Here is a 16,644-nt window from a genome sequence, read left to right as displayed (position 1 = left end):
AAAATTCCCAGACACACTCCAAAACCTCGTAGAAAGACTTCCCAGAAGAGTGGAAGCTGTTACAGCTGTAAAAGAGGGACCAACTCCATACTAATGCCTATGCGTTTAGAATGGGATATCATAAAAGCTCACGTAGGTGTAATGTGTAGGTGGCCCAATACTTTTGTCCATATACAAGTGTGTCATACATAAAATGGCAAACAAGTGCACAGTAAACATGTTGTCCCCCACATACAATCATTACAATGCATGATCCTTTGTGGCAATGGAATGGAAACATGACATTTTCTTAATGAATATGAATATATGAAATGCTTTACGTGTTATGTGCTGTATAACCTCTGGAGTTCTAAACTCATTTGGATTGAGTGTAGTATGATACCTTATGTGACGTCCAGGGCTGGACTGGGACAAAAAATCGGCCCTGGCATTTTTGGCCCAGACCGGCCCACAGGGCTGGACTGGGTGAATATTTCCTGCCGGGAAATGTAGCCCCAGTCAGGCCACTAGCCGAGCCGACGCGGTGAGATGGAACACCTTCAGTTTCGTTTTGTTGACGGGGGGGGGGGGGGGGGGGGTGCGCGATTTGTTGACGGGGGGGGGGGGGGGGGGGGGTGCTGCGCGATTTCTTGACACCTGAAACTAACAGAGGGAGGGGTGGGGCCTACATATGATTGGGCCAGCCCAGTGTCACTATAGAGGATGGACCAATGGGCCGCTGTCCCTGCTCTATGGGCCGTTCGTTAGCTCTTTTTTTTTTTTTTTTAGATCGGCCCACAAGTAGGTCCGGCCCACCGGGCATTTGCCCGGTACGCCACATGGCCAGTCCGGCCCTCTGATCATTGGGTTTCATTGCCCCGTTTCTCATTCTGAAAGACGCTCATTCCATCTAGAGTGCATCACTGTTCAATTCAGACAATGACAAAGCCTAAAGTGTTTTGTTTCCTCACACCTATTTCTATAAATTGCTTACTTGCATACAATAGAATATACACTTTCTTTACTCCATCTTGTATAATCATTAGGGCTCAATTTAACACGTTAATTAAACCAATTAATTATGCATTGATTTGCATTGGTTTAATTACAGCAAATGAATCCAAATTAATAATAATAATAGATTTTGCCTAGCAGACCCATAGGTTACAGAGAGCAGGCAGCACAGAATGAGTAGGCTAAGGGCGTATTCAAACAGGCATGCTTTATCTCGGTTTAATCGAGATTGGAATCGGTTTCCCATTGTCCCGGTCCGTGTGGACATGTCTACATGTGGACGCGCCAAATCCTACGGGTCGAGCCTGCTCTGAAAAGGTGGGCTAGGCCCGATTCCAATCGAGTTCTGAATCGGGTTGTTCATGTCTGAAGGTGACCACGCCTAGCCCGGGTCTGGCACAGATAAACCGCAGGATGTATTACGCCTTTTTGGATTAATCAGCTGCCGTACAGTTATTAGCCACGATGGCTGCGAAAAAAGTAAACAGGGGCTTGACAACGAGGAAACACGATGCCTCCTGGATATTTGGGCAGACGAGGAAATCAATGACATGCTTAAAAGAACCAACACAAATTCATAAGTATTCAATATATAGTCAGCGAACGGCTGAAGCAGAGTGGCTTCGAGAGGTCTGTTGGTCTTGTTGGTCACTGGTGATTCGGTGATAGCACCAAATCAACAGTAATAGCACCACACCTTCCGAAAGTTTTCCATATTTTCTGTCTTACACTGTTCCCTGGAATCTCTGTAATGACCCCCGTCAGAATTTCCATCCAATCAACGAGCGACCTCGACCTCAGCACTGCATGCCGTCGTTTTCAAATTTGGCTCGGTTGGTAAAAAGGCAGTCTGAACATAACCGAGACAAATCAAAATGAAACAATGTATAATTTTTTGCATTTAGCCCCCGGTACTAAACTGCGCTAAATGCACGCTTCATATTTGAATATGCCCTAGTCTACCTCAGGCAAATTGACAAACTCAGTTGCAAAATGAATTGCTATGGACTGCTGATTAATTGCTATGGTAGAAGACAAGGGCTTAATGGAAGCATTGCCAATTATGTAGCCAATGCAGCTACAAGCCAGCATCAAGAGGCACAAGTTTCGAAAATCCACAGACTATTGGCAAATATTTTGCTCAGATTGATTGATAGCCTTACACATAAGATATTGCAAATAATTTAAAAGAATATATTGACTACTAAAGCCACCTTTTGTAATGTCTATTCAATGCTTTACTCCTCTGCCACAAGGTAATGTATTTTAATTGAAATATCTACATTTCCATTTTCCCAGCAAAAAATATGAATTGCAATTAACATAATCGATTGACGGCTCTAATAATCATATCAAACACAGTAATGAGGGCATGGTTTGTTACGAGTATAGGGTGAAATTGACAACTTTTTGTGGGATAATATAGTATATAAAGTGCAGCTCTATACTTTCTGATCAAAAATAAATTACAATCTTTACATGGATAAGATATAAACATGGTCAACCAAATGATGACACATGTAAGCAAGAGAATAGTGGTCTGGAGAGTATTTGTGATCATCCCAAAACCTGTCAAGACACCAGCGCTGGAATCAGGCAAGCATGAGACTGGAGGCCAGGACAGGAAATGGGGCAGTCAAGCAGTTCAAATTTAATGATTCTTCCATCTCTCCACATATTTGATTAAAGAGTGAGACAAATTATCACAAGTCATCTCATTAAATATAACAGCAGCAGGAATTAGTAAAAAAAACAAAAAAAGGTAAATTTGAAGTGGGGAAAATAAGGCTGGGTGCATTTAAGATCAAAAATATATATTTTTTATAGTGGTTGGAAGAGGGGCAAGCAGTCATACAGAGGGGGCTTTTATTTGTCAAGTCACTTAATGTGTCATTTATGTAGTGGAGAATAACATACCACAACATTGCTCATCTGACCAGGAGATGGAACCACTGCTCAGATTAAGGGACACATCTTTGTAAATTATCACATAAATGTCTCTTTCTCAGGAGTTCTGGCTCCCTCACTTGGTAACTAATTTATCCCATTAGCCTGTCATTTCAGTCACGAGAGGGAAAGCCTTTCATTTGAATTTTCCTTGTTTCGAACAGTCCGTCTTGACTACCTAGTAGTCATCCAAATCAAAGTCTTCATCGTCTTCTCCTTGATACTCCATGCCTTGAAAATCTACCCTGTAACGCAATATTCCTAAAGAGGAAAAATAAGGAACAATCATTGATTAAGGTGTGGACTTTGAGTTGTCTGGTAATAATCATTTTACGGTTTTACAATTACATTCAGGTATCAATACACTATGGAACCCTTACCTCCAATTCCACCAAAGCCTTTAACAAACTGGGATCCCTCTTGGCTCTTGTCTGTCACAATCTCAAGTGTAGCTCCAAAAGTCTTATAGTTGTTTGCAAACCACTCAAGCAATGGCATACTCTCAATCAGCTCATGTTCCTGTCCCGTCTACGGAAAAAAACAAAACCAACACTCATGTTAGCCAAATAAGTTGGCTGGCACATACTGGACAACAGAGACCCCAAAATGCAACTGCAAAGAGCAAAAACAAAATCAAGCGATACAATATCTTGGCATCTGACAGCTGCCCTTTCCCCTATGGCAGTTCATAAAACACCCCCTACTAACCTCTTTGTCTATGAAGTGAGATTTGTCTTTCTCCTGCTCTGGCGTCAAATACAAAATCTTCTCATCTAGATCATTAGACAATGGGGTAGAAAACAAGCATAAAAATACAATTATAACTCATCAACTGTGTCCAGTGTGTGTGTGTGTGTGTTCGTGCATTCACATGTTCTTTTACATACCATTTTCCATTGCAATTCCCTCTGCCCCATGACATCGTAGGATGTATCTCATAGTGTCTAGGTTCTCGTACACAATGAGAATCTCAACAGCTCCCATTTCCAGGGCTTTTAGTGTGTCTTCCACTCCGAAGCAGTACTTTCCAGTGTCCTGACTGATCTCGTCAAAGTATCGTCCTTAAAGTGAAGGGAAATGTGTGTTCTACATAATCTCCATGACAGAGTAAATACCAAAAGAAAAAAAGTTGGACTTATGAAACATAAGCCCCCAGGCATTCACACAATCACGTAGAACTATGCAAGTACCTATTAGTTTCTTCTCCTGAATGAATTTCACATTGGACAGCACCTCCGCAGACAGCTCAATGGCCTGGTTGAAACCATTCTCTCCCCCATATGAGATATCAACAAGCTTCAAAACCTTTGCCTGTAACCTCTGCATGGATACATTAGAGACAATCATCAGTTATTGGGCAGATTCACCTTATAACATGGCAATGATCAACACCGACTGATACCAGGGAAGGGCTTATATTGAGGGGTACTAACCGGGTCAAACATGTCTGACTGGCTAAGCTCTGTCTTGAAGTCAGCTGAACCAGCCAGGACCATGCCTGCTACATTGACTTTGTCGTTAGACACGAAGAGCTGGACCGCCGTCTCTGCCACCTTTCGCACATAGTTGTGTCTCTTCTCCATACGCAAGCGCGCAAAACGTAGAGCAGACTGCCCTCCTCTGCCTAGAAGAGGGAAGAGGCATGTTTGAGATTCATGGCTTTATTCACAAGTCATATTAATTTGGTTTTGTATATGTTGAGACGAAGAGTGGGTATGGATTATTTTACCATGCTTTTTGGGTAGGTCCACAGTGAACTTGTGCAGCACCTCTCTAGCATTGCCCTGCAGTGTTCCGAAGAGGGCTCCACTTCCATCAATTACAATAAAACCAAACTTGCTGTCGTCGGAGAGCAAGGCAGTGAGCGCCTAGAAAGACAGATGGAAAAAAGACAAGTGGGGGAAAAAGATAGAATATCTTTATCAGAATTTTCTGATCACATGGATGTAAAAATAAATAAGAGAGAGACAAGGGGGGAAATATAATTGAAAAGGCGTGAGGGTTTGGAAGCCTGACCTCTGTGTGGAACTTGTTGTCGCAAAGATACAGCGAGGTGTTAATAGGTTTGAAAGGCTCAAAGTCGATATTCACTTTCTTCTCTTTGCCCTCCTCTGTCACGATAGTTCCACAGTAGACAACTAAGCCATTGGGAGGCACTGTCAGGAAATAAAGAACAGGGACCATCAGAATTACTTTTTGAATTCTCAATTAATGACCACCCTTCAGCTTCCATTGATCGGGAAATCACATACCTGAGAGTATATTATGAATTTGATTTTCAGTTTATAGTTTGGGAGATTAATTTTCATCAATTAAAACAACTATAATAAAGATAGCTGCAGAGTAAACTGAGGAAAGGTATATACTATCGCACACTAACACACCTTTATTATAGAGCTTGAGTCTCTGCTGGACAGAAGTGATGGCACCAAGCACTGACAGTCGGTTGACTCTGCTCTTGATATTTGATGCTGTACCAAACTCATCCGCTAACATCTTAGACACCCTGGAGATCTGGTCCTTTGGCGGGATGATCAACGAGATCATACTCGTGCCATTCCTGAAAAGAGAAAAAAACAAAATAGGTCAATTGTCTATTCATTGACAAGGGGCAGACTCTACCATATCTACAACAGGGCATAAAGCTACAAAGATAGTTTCAATATAAATGACACAATGTTGTAGTCAATTCTTACCACTTTAGTTATGGATGGGTGGCTAGATATGATAAATTGCCTAAATGTTAAAAACGAATATCTAAAATCGAATGCCTTATTACAATAAAAATGATACATGTGTTGGCAACATGTCAAGTACTGTAACAGCTGCTTGTGATCAGGCAAGCTTCTCCAGTGACAGGCAAACCACTTTGGACGACGTATCCAGGCCTCCATGATGCACGTAGCTAGCTAGCGCCATACCTTCTGGCTAGCTCGTAACACTGTGCCAAGTCATGCGCATGACACTAAGCAAACTTTTCACACACGCTATTCTCCATGGTTAGTGAAGTCAAGCCAAAAAGTCATTTTGAAAGGAATAAGCAAACAAACTGAACATGTTGAAGCTGTGAACGTTTTAATGTAATCTAGTGTCCTAAGTACACGATATTTCACAAAACCATGCATTGTAAATGCCATGTCGAGAGACACCATGCTCAGTGCGAGGGGCCATCAGATCACAACCTTATTTCACGTTAGCTGATAGCATTGGGGGAGCTAACTAGCTAATATCCGCACAAGCAGAGCAACAAGGTTACAACACAGAGATGCTTCCTGGATACAGCAAGGTAGCTACTGTGTTCATAAAAACGACTAAATACACAACCACTTTGATGTCAATGTGCATGCTATGTTTCGTAAAGCTCTACCGATGTTAGCTTAAAGTTCCAGACCCAAAGACGAGAACGCATGCTGCTCTGAACTAAGGCTAACACGAATGATCACTGGACCTTAGCTAGCTGCTAACGCTAGCTGTAGTTTCCTATCCAACCATGAGTCACGTTACAATAAGACACCCTGGCAGTGATGAAGCCGAAGACTTGTCACGACATCACGTAAACGCTTACCCCCTGGCAGCTTCCAGACTTTTGATCAACTTCTTTATCTTCCATATCTCCACGTTTCTGTCCGCTGCGCTGGTGTCGTCCGCCATTTTTTTCTATGCCTAAATGTTGGACCTGGGAGGGCAGTCACTAACGTTAGCACCATGGAAAGATGGGCAGGGAGAACGAGACCTCTAGTACCTGGCTACAATGACAGGCGACTAGTGTTGAATCGTATGCACGGGTCAAAAGAAAATTGGCAATACTTCTAAAGGCAACAGCGACTAGAAAAGCTGTGAAGTTAGCACTGGACTAACTTATAGTAACGTTAGCTCCATAGGGCTAGCAGACTGGCGGGTAGCTAAGCAAGCTACACACCACTTCCTGGAAACACTACAGGGAGCATTGTCATTGGGCCACAACATAAAGTAGGTGGAGCTGAGAGAATAAATGTATTGGCCAATCGAGACCTATCTATGTGTGAGATGCATGAGGTGAGACGAAAACTTGCAATGTTTTTTTTTTTTTTACAAATGGATTATTAGTGAGATTTCCACTACCCTGTCTTTGCACTGTCTTGTCTTGACCGTGCACAAGTCTATTGTTGTCTGTCCATTATTGCACTATTGTCCAGAACAAATTCCTAGTGTAAAAAAAAAGAAGCAGCAAAAATTATATCTGATTCTGAAGTCAGATTTTTGGGTGGATGAGAATGGGAACCCTTATACCCTTATCTCTTTGAATCACTCCCCTACGGTAAGAGGCTGAGGTACATCAGGACCAAGACCCCGTGCCATAAAAACAGCTTCTTCCTGACCACACCCCATTCTGTGTACTTTTTGGGGAGTTATATTGTATTTTGTATCTGCACTGCACTATCCTGTCCTGCAACATGTCTGATGTTGTCTCCATCAGTGTATGCACCATCAACCTGAACAAATTCCTAGTATGTGTAAACTACCATGGCAATAAACAAATCTATATCTGAATAATGAGAACCCTTCAATCCATGCAACCCTCAATTGCTTCATATACCATAGTGTAGAAAATAAACTACTGAGCTAGTATGATGTTACTTCTTTATTATTATCTTTGTGCAACAGAACATAAGCACATCAGGCTGAACTGAAATACTAGCACATAAAATAAATACAATTCCCTATAACGATGCAACAATTTCACAGTCAGCAGTTACTGTATCTAATCTGATCGCGAGGGGAGGGAGGTGTTACACAGGTAAATATCAAGAGAGAGTAGCCTACAATCCAATAATTAATTATTACAATTATTACTACTATTAATAAAATACTATTTTACATTTCAGGTTGCACACATTTGTCCTCTTGTCCTTGCACTTGTTTATAACAATAAACAACTGTCCACAATAAACACAATAGTCCAAAGCAATTTCCTCTTATGTGGAAAAACTACTTGGTAATAAACATGTTTGATTCTGTCATTCTGGATTCTGATTTACGCTTCTCAATTCCTCTCAAGGTTTTTGGTGTTCTTGCTGAGTTTGTCACCAAGTTGTTGGATCAAGTCAGCTAGTTCCTCCGTGGCCTGAGACTTCTCCTCAAGGAGTTCGTAGCGTAGGCTGGAAATGTCCTGCTTGATCTCCTTCAGTTCACCTGCAGAGATCAGAAGTGTAATTGATTATTCATACATCTCATACAACCCCTTTCCCCAGCCTTCCAGTTAAAATGACCGAATAAGGACCTTTATGAGTCTGAAATGATCTAAACTAATTCTCACCTTCGTTAATCTCATCATTCTCACTGTCAACCTGAGCTTTGAGCACATATCTCTTGATCAGCCGCTTCATGAGTTTCTATAGAGAGGAATCGAATGCTATAGTCAGAATTGTGGGGTGTATGAGCATGATCTCATACTGGACACTGCAATAAGGAGAGAGCAGGTTACCTGGTATCGTGTTGGATGTTCGATGGGTTTACATGTGGCGGGGTCACCCTGAGTCCTGGTGTATTGACTGAACTGAAACAGAGAATACATCACACCCCTTTTACTAAACCACTCATTGATACACAGTTCACACAGCTAAGGTCAATGTCTGACCTTAAATCTTGTGTCAATCAAGCCCATCTCTCGCTGGTTGTCATGACGATAGGCTTTAGCCTTGCACAGTTTCACCAGGCAGATCCTTGTGCGCAGGGCTAGGTAGTAGAAGGACTTGGGGCTGGGAACCAGGTTGAATGGCGGGGGAAGCGTTCGTCCCTCATCAAAGTAGGAAAGCCACAGCTTGGCACGGGCAAACTTCCACTCCACATCGGCATCCTCCTGTTGAGGGAGACAAGCAAGGTGAGTTCTACTGCAGGAAAAGAACAGATGGAGGTAAAGGACAGCCTCGTCATATTTAGTTGTCCTCCCTTTCCCGTGACCTCCAAACAGTAATTATGTTATAACACTTATTATTGATTTCCAATCTAAGCCCTTGTGGTGTTCATAGATTTTGTTTGCTCACCTCAATCTCCTGGTAGGAGTGGTTGATCATTGCAATTAGCATGTTCAGCAGCACGATCACCATGGTGACATTGTAGACTCCAAACAGAACGTAACCAATGTTCTCAATGAATTTGTGGTCATACTTCAAGACGACCGAGACAACCTCAGACAAGCCAAAGATGGACCAGAAAAGAGTCTTAAAGCTCTCCTCTACCCTGTGGGACACAGTCACACAAACACAAATGTACTGTACATGAACCCACACATGCACACACATAAATAGGTACATACTGTACGTACATACACACACACACACACACACACATTACATACAATACAGAGAAATAGAAAGATTGCATGTTAAAGCAATACATAGCGTTTTCTCGGAACTGCGCCCCCACAGGCTCTTCGAGTAAGTGCATTGTCGTAAAGTTATCAGATTGTCTTTTTCTTTTTCTGGCTTCCTCCGTGATGTTTTGCTTTGGTTTTCTCACCTCCGCCATGATATCATTGAGCTAAAAAACGCATGATATCCATAGACGCCGGAATAGTTAGTTACTACTGTGTTGTTTAAGCACAACGTTGCGCATGCGCACTTCGACTGAATGCTGCGTCCCGGGGGCGCGAGTTTTAAAAAGTATAAATGTCAATGTATTATCTTTCTGAGTAGACTGTTTGGACGATTCAGCTTACTTTTAGTAAATCTAATTGGAGAATTAGCACCAGACATGTTTGTAAAGGTCCAAATATCGCGATGTATTGCTTTAATGCTACATGAATTTGGTGTGCACTTACGTGGTAAAAGCAGGGTTGTACTTGGCTCCAAGGTAGTAAGAATATAGATTAAACATGCCAATCATGAACGCTAGGAAGACCATAATGAAGATGACCATGAACTTGAAGATGTCCTTGACCGTGCGTCCGAGAGAGATCTGGAGTGGGCCAAAGCTTTCATTTGCAGGCAAGATGTAAGCAATGCGTGAGAAACTAAGCACCACTGCTATGGAGTACAAACCCTCTGATATCAGTTGCGGGTCAGAAGGGAGCCACCTGTTCCTTGCTGTGAAGTGAAGGAAGACACTGATGAATAGAGAGAAACCAGTTTTCTAACAACTTGCAAATGGCAGTATGAGCATACCACTATACTGACCATAGGTGAAGTATGCTACATCTGCAGGCAAAGAGGCGTTGCTCAAATCTGTGTTGGGGACGTGCAGGTCGACGTACAGCTGGGCCTGGGTGGCCTTCAGGAAGGCCATGAGCCGCGCTGTGAACGAGGCGATGAAGATGGACAGCATGCCAAAGTCCAGAACATTCCACAGGTGCATGGCGTACTCTCGTGGTCCATCTGCCCAGATCTCCTTCATCTCTGACCAGATCATACCTAATAGGAAGCATATGGAATTTTAGCATGTGTCAAACAGGCCCACTGTTTCGAGGGCCTCCTTACAGGGACTGAATTACAGAATTACTGAATTACATTACTATGTCACACATAAGTTGACATTATATGACTTTTTAAATATTTTTTTAAACATTTTTAAAAACACTAATTGTATGAACACTTAAGTTGTGCGATAAAAGCACAGCAGTGACATACCAAGGACCCAATTCATGATCAGCATCTCAGTCCAGGAGAATTGGGTGGTTTTGACCCTGAAGACCTGATGGGGGTGGTCTGTTATAGTCTCATTCGGAAGGTTCTTGACCCCCTCAAAGCGGTCAGAGGCATTCAGCACCAGCAGTCCCAGAAAGATGGTGAATGACACAGCATGGGCCACAAATTTCATGAAGGGACTCCGGAGAATCCGACTCATCTGGTGAAAAGGAAATTAAACCACATAAGATCTTCAACCCACCCATCTATCCCAAAAGAGCACATCGTATACAGTGACAACACTATCGACGATAATAATTATTTATTATGTGATTTTAATGAGTAATTCCGAGTAAAACAAGAGAAAATAGTGAACTGTACAGTACCTTACTGCAAGGCATGATCCAATATGCAATCGCGAGGAAAGGAAGACCAAAAGTCACTCCCAGGACTATCCAGCATTTGACTCCAACAGACTGCTGCCTGAGACCAGCTAAGTTCTCGTACCACAGAGTCAGGAGCTGCTGCTGGCAGTTAGGGTGTGCCACAAACTGTGGAGAAAATAGTGCAGAACAATGACTAACGACAGCAGTTGGAGAAGGCAACTGAGGTGGACCTTGTGTACGGTATATGTGGGTAGTAATGTGCTGTAAATCATAACCTCCATTAGCAGATGATGTAAACACTACAGTTCACTAGGGTGAATCCTATTGGCATGCTATTTCTGGATTCCTTACATAGCCTTTAAAGGGGGGAGGGTATTGGGAAGATGTTACAATAGCAATCAGTTGTGTCTATGATCCTGGTTGCTATTATCAGCAATACACACGCCCACACCACATAGACAAAGGAGGGAAGTGGAAAAAAAGGCATTGACATTGGTTGGGCGAACCTTCTTGACTTCATACTTAATGGCCAATTTGACCCGACTGAGGCAGGGTCGACTGTAATCCCCAGGCAGAGCTTGGTCCACATCCCCATTCAAAATGGCTTCCACCTCCTCTGTGTCTCTGCATAAGTCCAGGACCCCCACAACGAAGTCCTTACACTGCATAGACAGCTTCCTGTAGTCATTCTTTGCCAACAGAAATGGAGAGAAAAGAGATGTTGAGAGTAAGGAACAAGAGTTGAAAACAAGCCAAACCCCATTGGTCCTCACTGCTCAAAAATAGGTAGCTAGGTATGTACACTATGTATTCTTAGGCACTTGTTTCATATGCTAACCCTCCAACAAAACTCTGTGAAGAGGTTGGTAATCTGGATATATAATAATAAAGAGAAAGACTTCCCTGTGGAGCGAGAGAAAGACTTCCCTGTGGAGCGTATTCAATCAACAGTTCACTCCAGCAATGTCAGGCCGCATACTGTACTGACCATGGAAATCCCTGATTAAACTTGCCTCCTCGCCCTGATTCTCATAATTAAATTCCCCCAGAGTGGGGGTGGCTTATCCTGCATGAATGAGCACATTAATAGACCCTGTACATGAAAGCCTTGCATTTTTTTTTTGCATAGACAACATGCATACAAGGTCATTTGAATATGCTTGATGTCTATAGAAACATTTTCAGCCATGAGCAAACTGATCCCGATCACTACATTAACGTGCTCTAATATTAATTGAGAGCAATTTGTGGGAGTGGCCACACATTTCCTGATTGGATCCTTTCACAATCAGTCAAGAAAATGTCGTGTGTGTGTGTGTGTGTGTGTGTCACCAGAATCTCCTCCTGCCACCTGTGTTTGTGTCGCAGTGTCTCTCACCTTGAACTCGGTCTCAATGTTGGCAAGCCTGGCCAGCTCATTGCTGAGCTCCAGGGCTGTGAGGACAGGGTCTTCACTAGACAGGGACAGGTAAGCGGCGCTCGCCAGCCCTTTGTAGGCATTCATCCTGGAGCGGGAGTGGCTAAAGGAGTCGCGGCACTGCTTCTCCGCACACTCGTTGCACTTACAGAAGTAGTCGTGGGGCTTCTCGATGCGCGCCCCCTTCATCAACAGGGTGTGCACTATCTCATACTCCTGACAGTGAGCAGCCAGGATGACGGGGGTCACGTCATGTGAGAAGCGCGTGCCGTCCTCGTCATAGGCGTAAAAGTCGTCATCCCGTAGCTCCTGTTCCAGAGGGCTGAGGGTGAGACGCAGCCCACCTCCGAACGCAGGGTGGGCCAGAATTGCCTCCACGATGCGAACGTAACCCTTACTGATAGCCAGGAGGAGGGCGTCGCCCACACGTGCCAGCCCCTCCTTCTTCAGCAGCAGCTCTGTTACCTCCAAGTGCTCATTACCCACAGCCAGTTGCAGTGCATTCTGGCCCATGTAGTCCACAGAATTGACATTGAGGGTCTTGGACTCCTCCAGCATCTTGCGAACTACTGGGATGTTCCCGTACTCAGCAGCATCTAGGAAGCGCTCTTCTTCAGCAGTGAGGTTGGTACCCCGCTCACTGAACATGTAGGCTGGACCACGAATAGCTTGCCGCCGACCCTTCTCCCGAATGGTGGCTCGTCTATGGTGCATGGTTTCAACTCTGGATGGAGAGAGACATGAGGAATAAAGAACCATGAGAACCATAATGCATGAAGCCAACTTATCACCAATGGTGTCTCCATGGTGGTGGTATGGCAGCTTCTCCTGACTGGTGAAGGCATCATTGGCTGCCACCTCCCCTCTTTGCAAGGTATCTACCACACAAGATCCCATAGGAGGTCTAGATGTTTTCAGCTGAAGCAGCTCTCTAAGGTCAAGTCTTTCCTTTCGTGACTTTGAGAGAGTCATGTATGCGTTTGTGTCCATCTGCCTCGATTACTGCAATGCCCTTTATCTTGATCTCAGCCAGGCCTCGCTGTCACGTCTCCAGCTAGTGCAAAATGCTGCTGCCCGGCTACTGACAGGGACACGTAAACGAGAACATATTACTCCTGTTCTTGCCTCCCTCCATTGGCTTCCTGTGCAGTTTAGGATTCATTTTAAGATTGTATTGTTTGCTTATAGAGACTTGAATGGTCTGGCCCTACCCTATCTCGCCGACACCCTACACCCGTACATCCCATTACGGTCTCTCAGGTCAGCTGACCAGTCACCTTCGTCGTCCCTAAATCTAGGCTAAAACACAGGGAGGACTGAGCCTTTGCCGTCGTAGCCCTCAAACTCTGGAACGAGCTGCCCCTCCACATTAGGCTGGCCCCAACGCTTCCAGTGTTTAAGTCCCAACTAAAAACACATTTGTTTTCCCTGGCCTTTTAATGCTGAGTATCAGAGTAGCTCTTTATTATCTTTCATTATGCTTCTATTGTCCTATTGCATTGTCTACTGTGTTTTTGTATTGATTGAAATGGAAAGCACTTTGGTCATCTCTTGTTGTTTTAAATGTGCTCTATAAATAAAGCTGGATTGCATTGGAGGAAAGCATGGAAAATCATAAAAGACTACAGTCACCCAGCCAATGGAATGTTGTTGCCGCTGACATTTGGTAGATGTTACCAGAACATCCAGGCATGGACTACTAGACTCACAAACTGTTTTTCCCCCCAGGTTACTTCTCAATCAGCAACATGATCACATCAATCCCTTCAGTGTATCTAGTCATTTCCCATGTCCAATGTACATCATCACAATTGAATGTACATATCCATTGGCACTCCTACACTTTATATGTATACTACTAATAAGGAGGAGTGGATAATAATAATAATAATAATAATAATATGAAGAAGAAGAAGAAGAAGAAGAAGAAAATTAATATAATAATATTCTTATTCTTACTGTGCATATTCTCCATCTTTACTGGCTCTGGAACAGCTGGTAGTGTTTTACTTTTTTATGCATAGGCCTAGCTGTTGCTTAACACATAGTAATAATGTAATTGTTCAGAATGAACTTGTGTTATACTGTGCTCGATAGGCCTAAATAAAACACGTTTGACTTTCTCCTTTCTCCTTTCTCAAACACATCACAAAAATAAATAGACAGCTTGAAATCTGTGATCAAAAAATTTCATTTTAACTTGATTCTTTACAGCCCAAAAATCGACTTAACCTACTGTATCGTGTTTTGCTTTTCAGTTTGAATGGTATTTTTTATAAATGTATTTATAATATGATTTATATATGATAATATAATGATCATTATAATGAGCCTACGTTGGAGTGTATCAATGGATTCGACCAAAGTGATGCATCTCACCTGTTCCTCGAGGAACTGATAGGCCTAGGCTAGCGGTGAGATCCAATCCAATCAAAGTTATGACAGTCAATTGTGAGGAATTATGATTGACAGATACATTTTAAAACGATAGGTTAAGTTATATTTCACTTTAGAATGCAAGTATACCTCTGCCCCCCTGGCTGTCGTAATGCAAGGAATTGCCATACGCCCCCTCCCCCGGTCAAACTGTCAATGTGTCACTTACGTTTTCTGAGGAGAGATGCTCGATTGGGACTCTGAGTGCTCTGAGTGGACCCACTGAGTATTAAAATCATCCATTCCGACATCTGAATTCCAGGAAATATGTTCGTGAGACTGAAATGCACCGTTCTGGACTCCATAGGCATTCATTGAAACGATATGATGCCCGCGGTTCTCTTCGCGGTGCTCTGTGGAATCACGCCGCTCCTCCTTCGAATGTCCTCGTCTTTGTCGATACGAAGCATCAGGGAGCGTCATACAGCGGGTCAACGTTGGTGGGTTAAGAAATTGGGTGTTATCATTACCAGCTGATTGTGCTGGTTGATGTTCAGTCTCCCACTGCTCAGTTGCCGTTTCAGGGCAACATCGACTGGGCGATGAGAAAACGGCGGCTGTCCTCATCGCGAATGTTGCATTCTAGATTATTTAACTACAGGCTATTTTGGCCTGTCCAAACAGTCCTGAATCTAGAGCATGACATCTTGAGAAGGCGAACCAATGTGTGTGCTTTCTCTCTCTCTCATTCACTGCACGCGCGCGCACACTCACATACATACATACACACACACACACACACGCGCGCGCGCACACACACACAGACACACACACACACACACACACACACACACACACACACACGTAGATTTATGCAATGTATAATCTATTCTTTCAGCCGAGGATTTACTGTCCATTAACACTTTCCAATCTCCTCTCTAACAAGGTAGGCTATACTGTGAAGCCTATGGTTTACTCTGTGACGGCCTATTGCATCAGTGAGCCTACGTGGAGGGAGACACCAAGCCTTTCAACTCTAACATAATTGTATGATAAATGGGACTGTCTCATCCCAACATCCTGTTGTGGGTCTTTGATGCACTTCAAAGGAGCATAGTCCATCAAGACGAGACTGCTCTGTGTCGAAGGTGACACAAATTGATAATCTAATGTGACCACACACGATGCAATCTTGCTAACACAATTTTATCTGCAGAAAACGCTACTCAGTGAGCCAGCTGTTCACAGTCAAAATTGTATAGATGAGCATTGATGCAACTTCATGCAATAACTTGAGTATTATTGGTCAATCCCCAAATCATAAATATTTTGTCATGCTCCACCAGTTGTGTATAGTTTTTGTTTTAGCAAATAAGTCAAATCACACGTAGCTTACACTAAACAACACTTGGTATGCATTGTACAGTATATCCACAATGACTTAACAGCACATGCATATATCTAATGCCGCACGCACGCACGCTGCCATTGAGAATTTAAACTATTCAAAATCCCACAAAACATGTTTCAGAAATGTACCTGAGACAGGGTAAAAGCTAAGAGTCCCATCCTCCCAAAACCCCACTTAGAATTCACCTTGGAAACACACACACATGCACGCATGCGCGCACACATACACGCGCGCAGACACACGCAAATCATGTAATTAAAATATATTGAGGATTTTATGAGGATCATGTCATTTGCATTTAGACAGGATATTGATTATGTAACAGACATAAAAAACACAAACCTGAATTATTTACAGTCATTTATTTTGGTGGATACTCGATGGGGAACATTAGGTCTATAGCCTTATTTCCATGTGGCCCACACCTTTTAGGCTATCCTCCAATATATGAGGCTGTAGAAATGGGATTGGTCATGTAATGCAAAGTACAAATCCATTCAATCCATAATGAAA

At 43.1% G+C, this 16,644-nt stretch overlaps 2 protein-coding genes across 2 annotated transcripts; both read right to left on the bottom strand.

Moving 5' to 3' along the window:
* Positions 1-2,391: 2,391 nt before the first annotated feature.
* On the bottom strand, positions 2,392-6,803 carry LOC311318352 (eukaryotic peptide chain release factor subunit 1-like). Its single transcript, XM_084449654.1, has 10 exons — positions 6,506-6,803; positions 5,325-5,500; positions 4,957-5,096; positions 4,670-4,808; positions 4,374-4,564; positions 4,131-4,260; positions 3,828-4,001; positions 3,649-3,713; positions 3,321-3,468; positions 2,392-3,201 (listed from the first exon to the last, which is right to left on the bottom strand). Exons 1-10 carry the CDS (start codon positions 6,589-6,591, stop codon positions 3,119-3,121), a joined length of 1,332 nt encoding a protein of 443 aa, XP_084305780.1. The 5' UTR covers positions 6,592-6,803; the 3' UTR covers positions 2,392-3,118.
* Positions 6,804-7,963: 1,160 nt separating this feature from the next.
* On the bottom strand, positions 7,964-15,233 carry LOC311318926 (short transient receptor potential channel 7-like; the record flags this gene model as incomplete). The annotated part of the gene is made up of 12 exons (XM_084450360.1): positions 14,950-15,233; positions 12,306-13,068; positions 11,434-11,616; positions 10,928-11,092; positions 10,545-10,761; positions 10,095-10,328; positions 9,740-10,004; positions 8,964-9,159; positions 8,558-8,779; positions 8,405-8,476; positions 8,237-8,312; positions 7,964-8,112 (listed from the first exon to the last, which is right to left on the bottom strand). The coding sequence occupies exons 1-12, from the start codon at positions 15,201-15,203 to the stop codon at positions 7,964-7,966; spliced, it is 2,796 nt and encodes a 931-aa protein (XP_084306486.1). The 5' UTR covers positions 15,204-15,233.
* Between the last annotated feature and the right edge of the window lie 1,411 nt (positions 15,234-16,644).

The sequence above is a fragment of the Borostomias antarcticus genome (genome assembly GCF_949987555.1).
Source record: "Borostomias antarcticus genome assembly, chromosome: 15".
Lineage (NCBI taxonomy): Eukaryota > Metazoa > Chordata > Actinopteri > Stomiiformes > Stomiidae > Borostomias > Borostomias antarcticus.
This window is presented reverse-complemented; position numbering and strand designations above follow the sequence as displayed.

Coding starts and splice junctions, on each gene's coding strand:
- LOC311318352 (XM_084449654.1), bottom strand. CDS start 6,591: ATGGCGGACGACACCAGCGCAGCGGACAGAAACGTGGAGATATGGAAG. Junction 4,261..4,373: donor AGTCAGACATGTTTGACCCG/GTTAGTACCCCT, acceptor GTATCCATGCAG/AGGTTACAGGCAAAGGTTTT. Junction 3,714..3,827: donor GGGAATTGCAATGGAAAATG/GTATGTAAAAGA, acceptor CTAATGATCTAG/ATGAGAAGATTTTGTATTTG.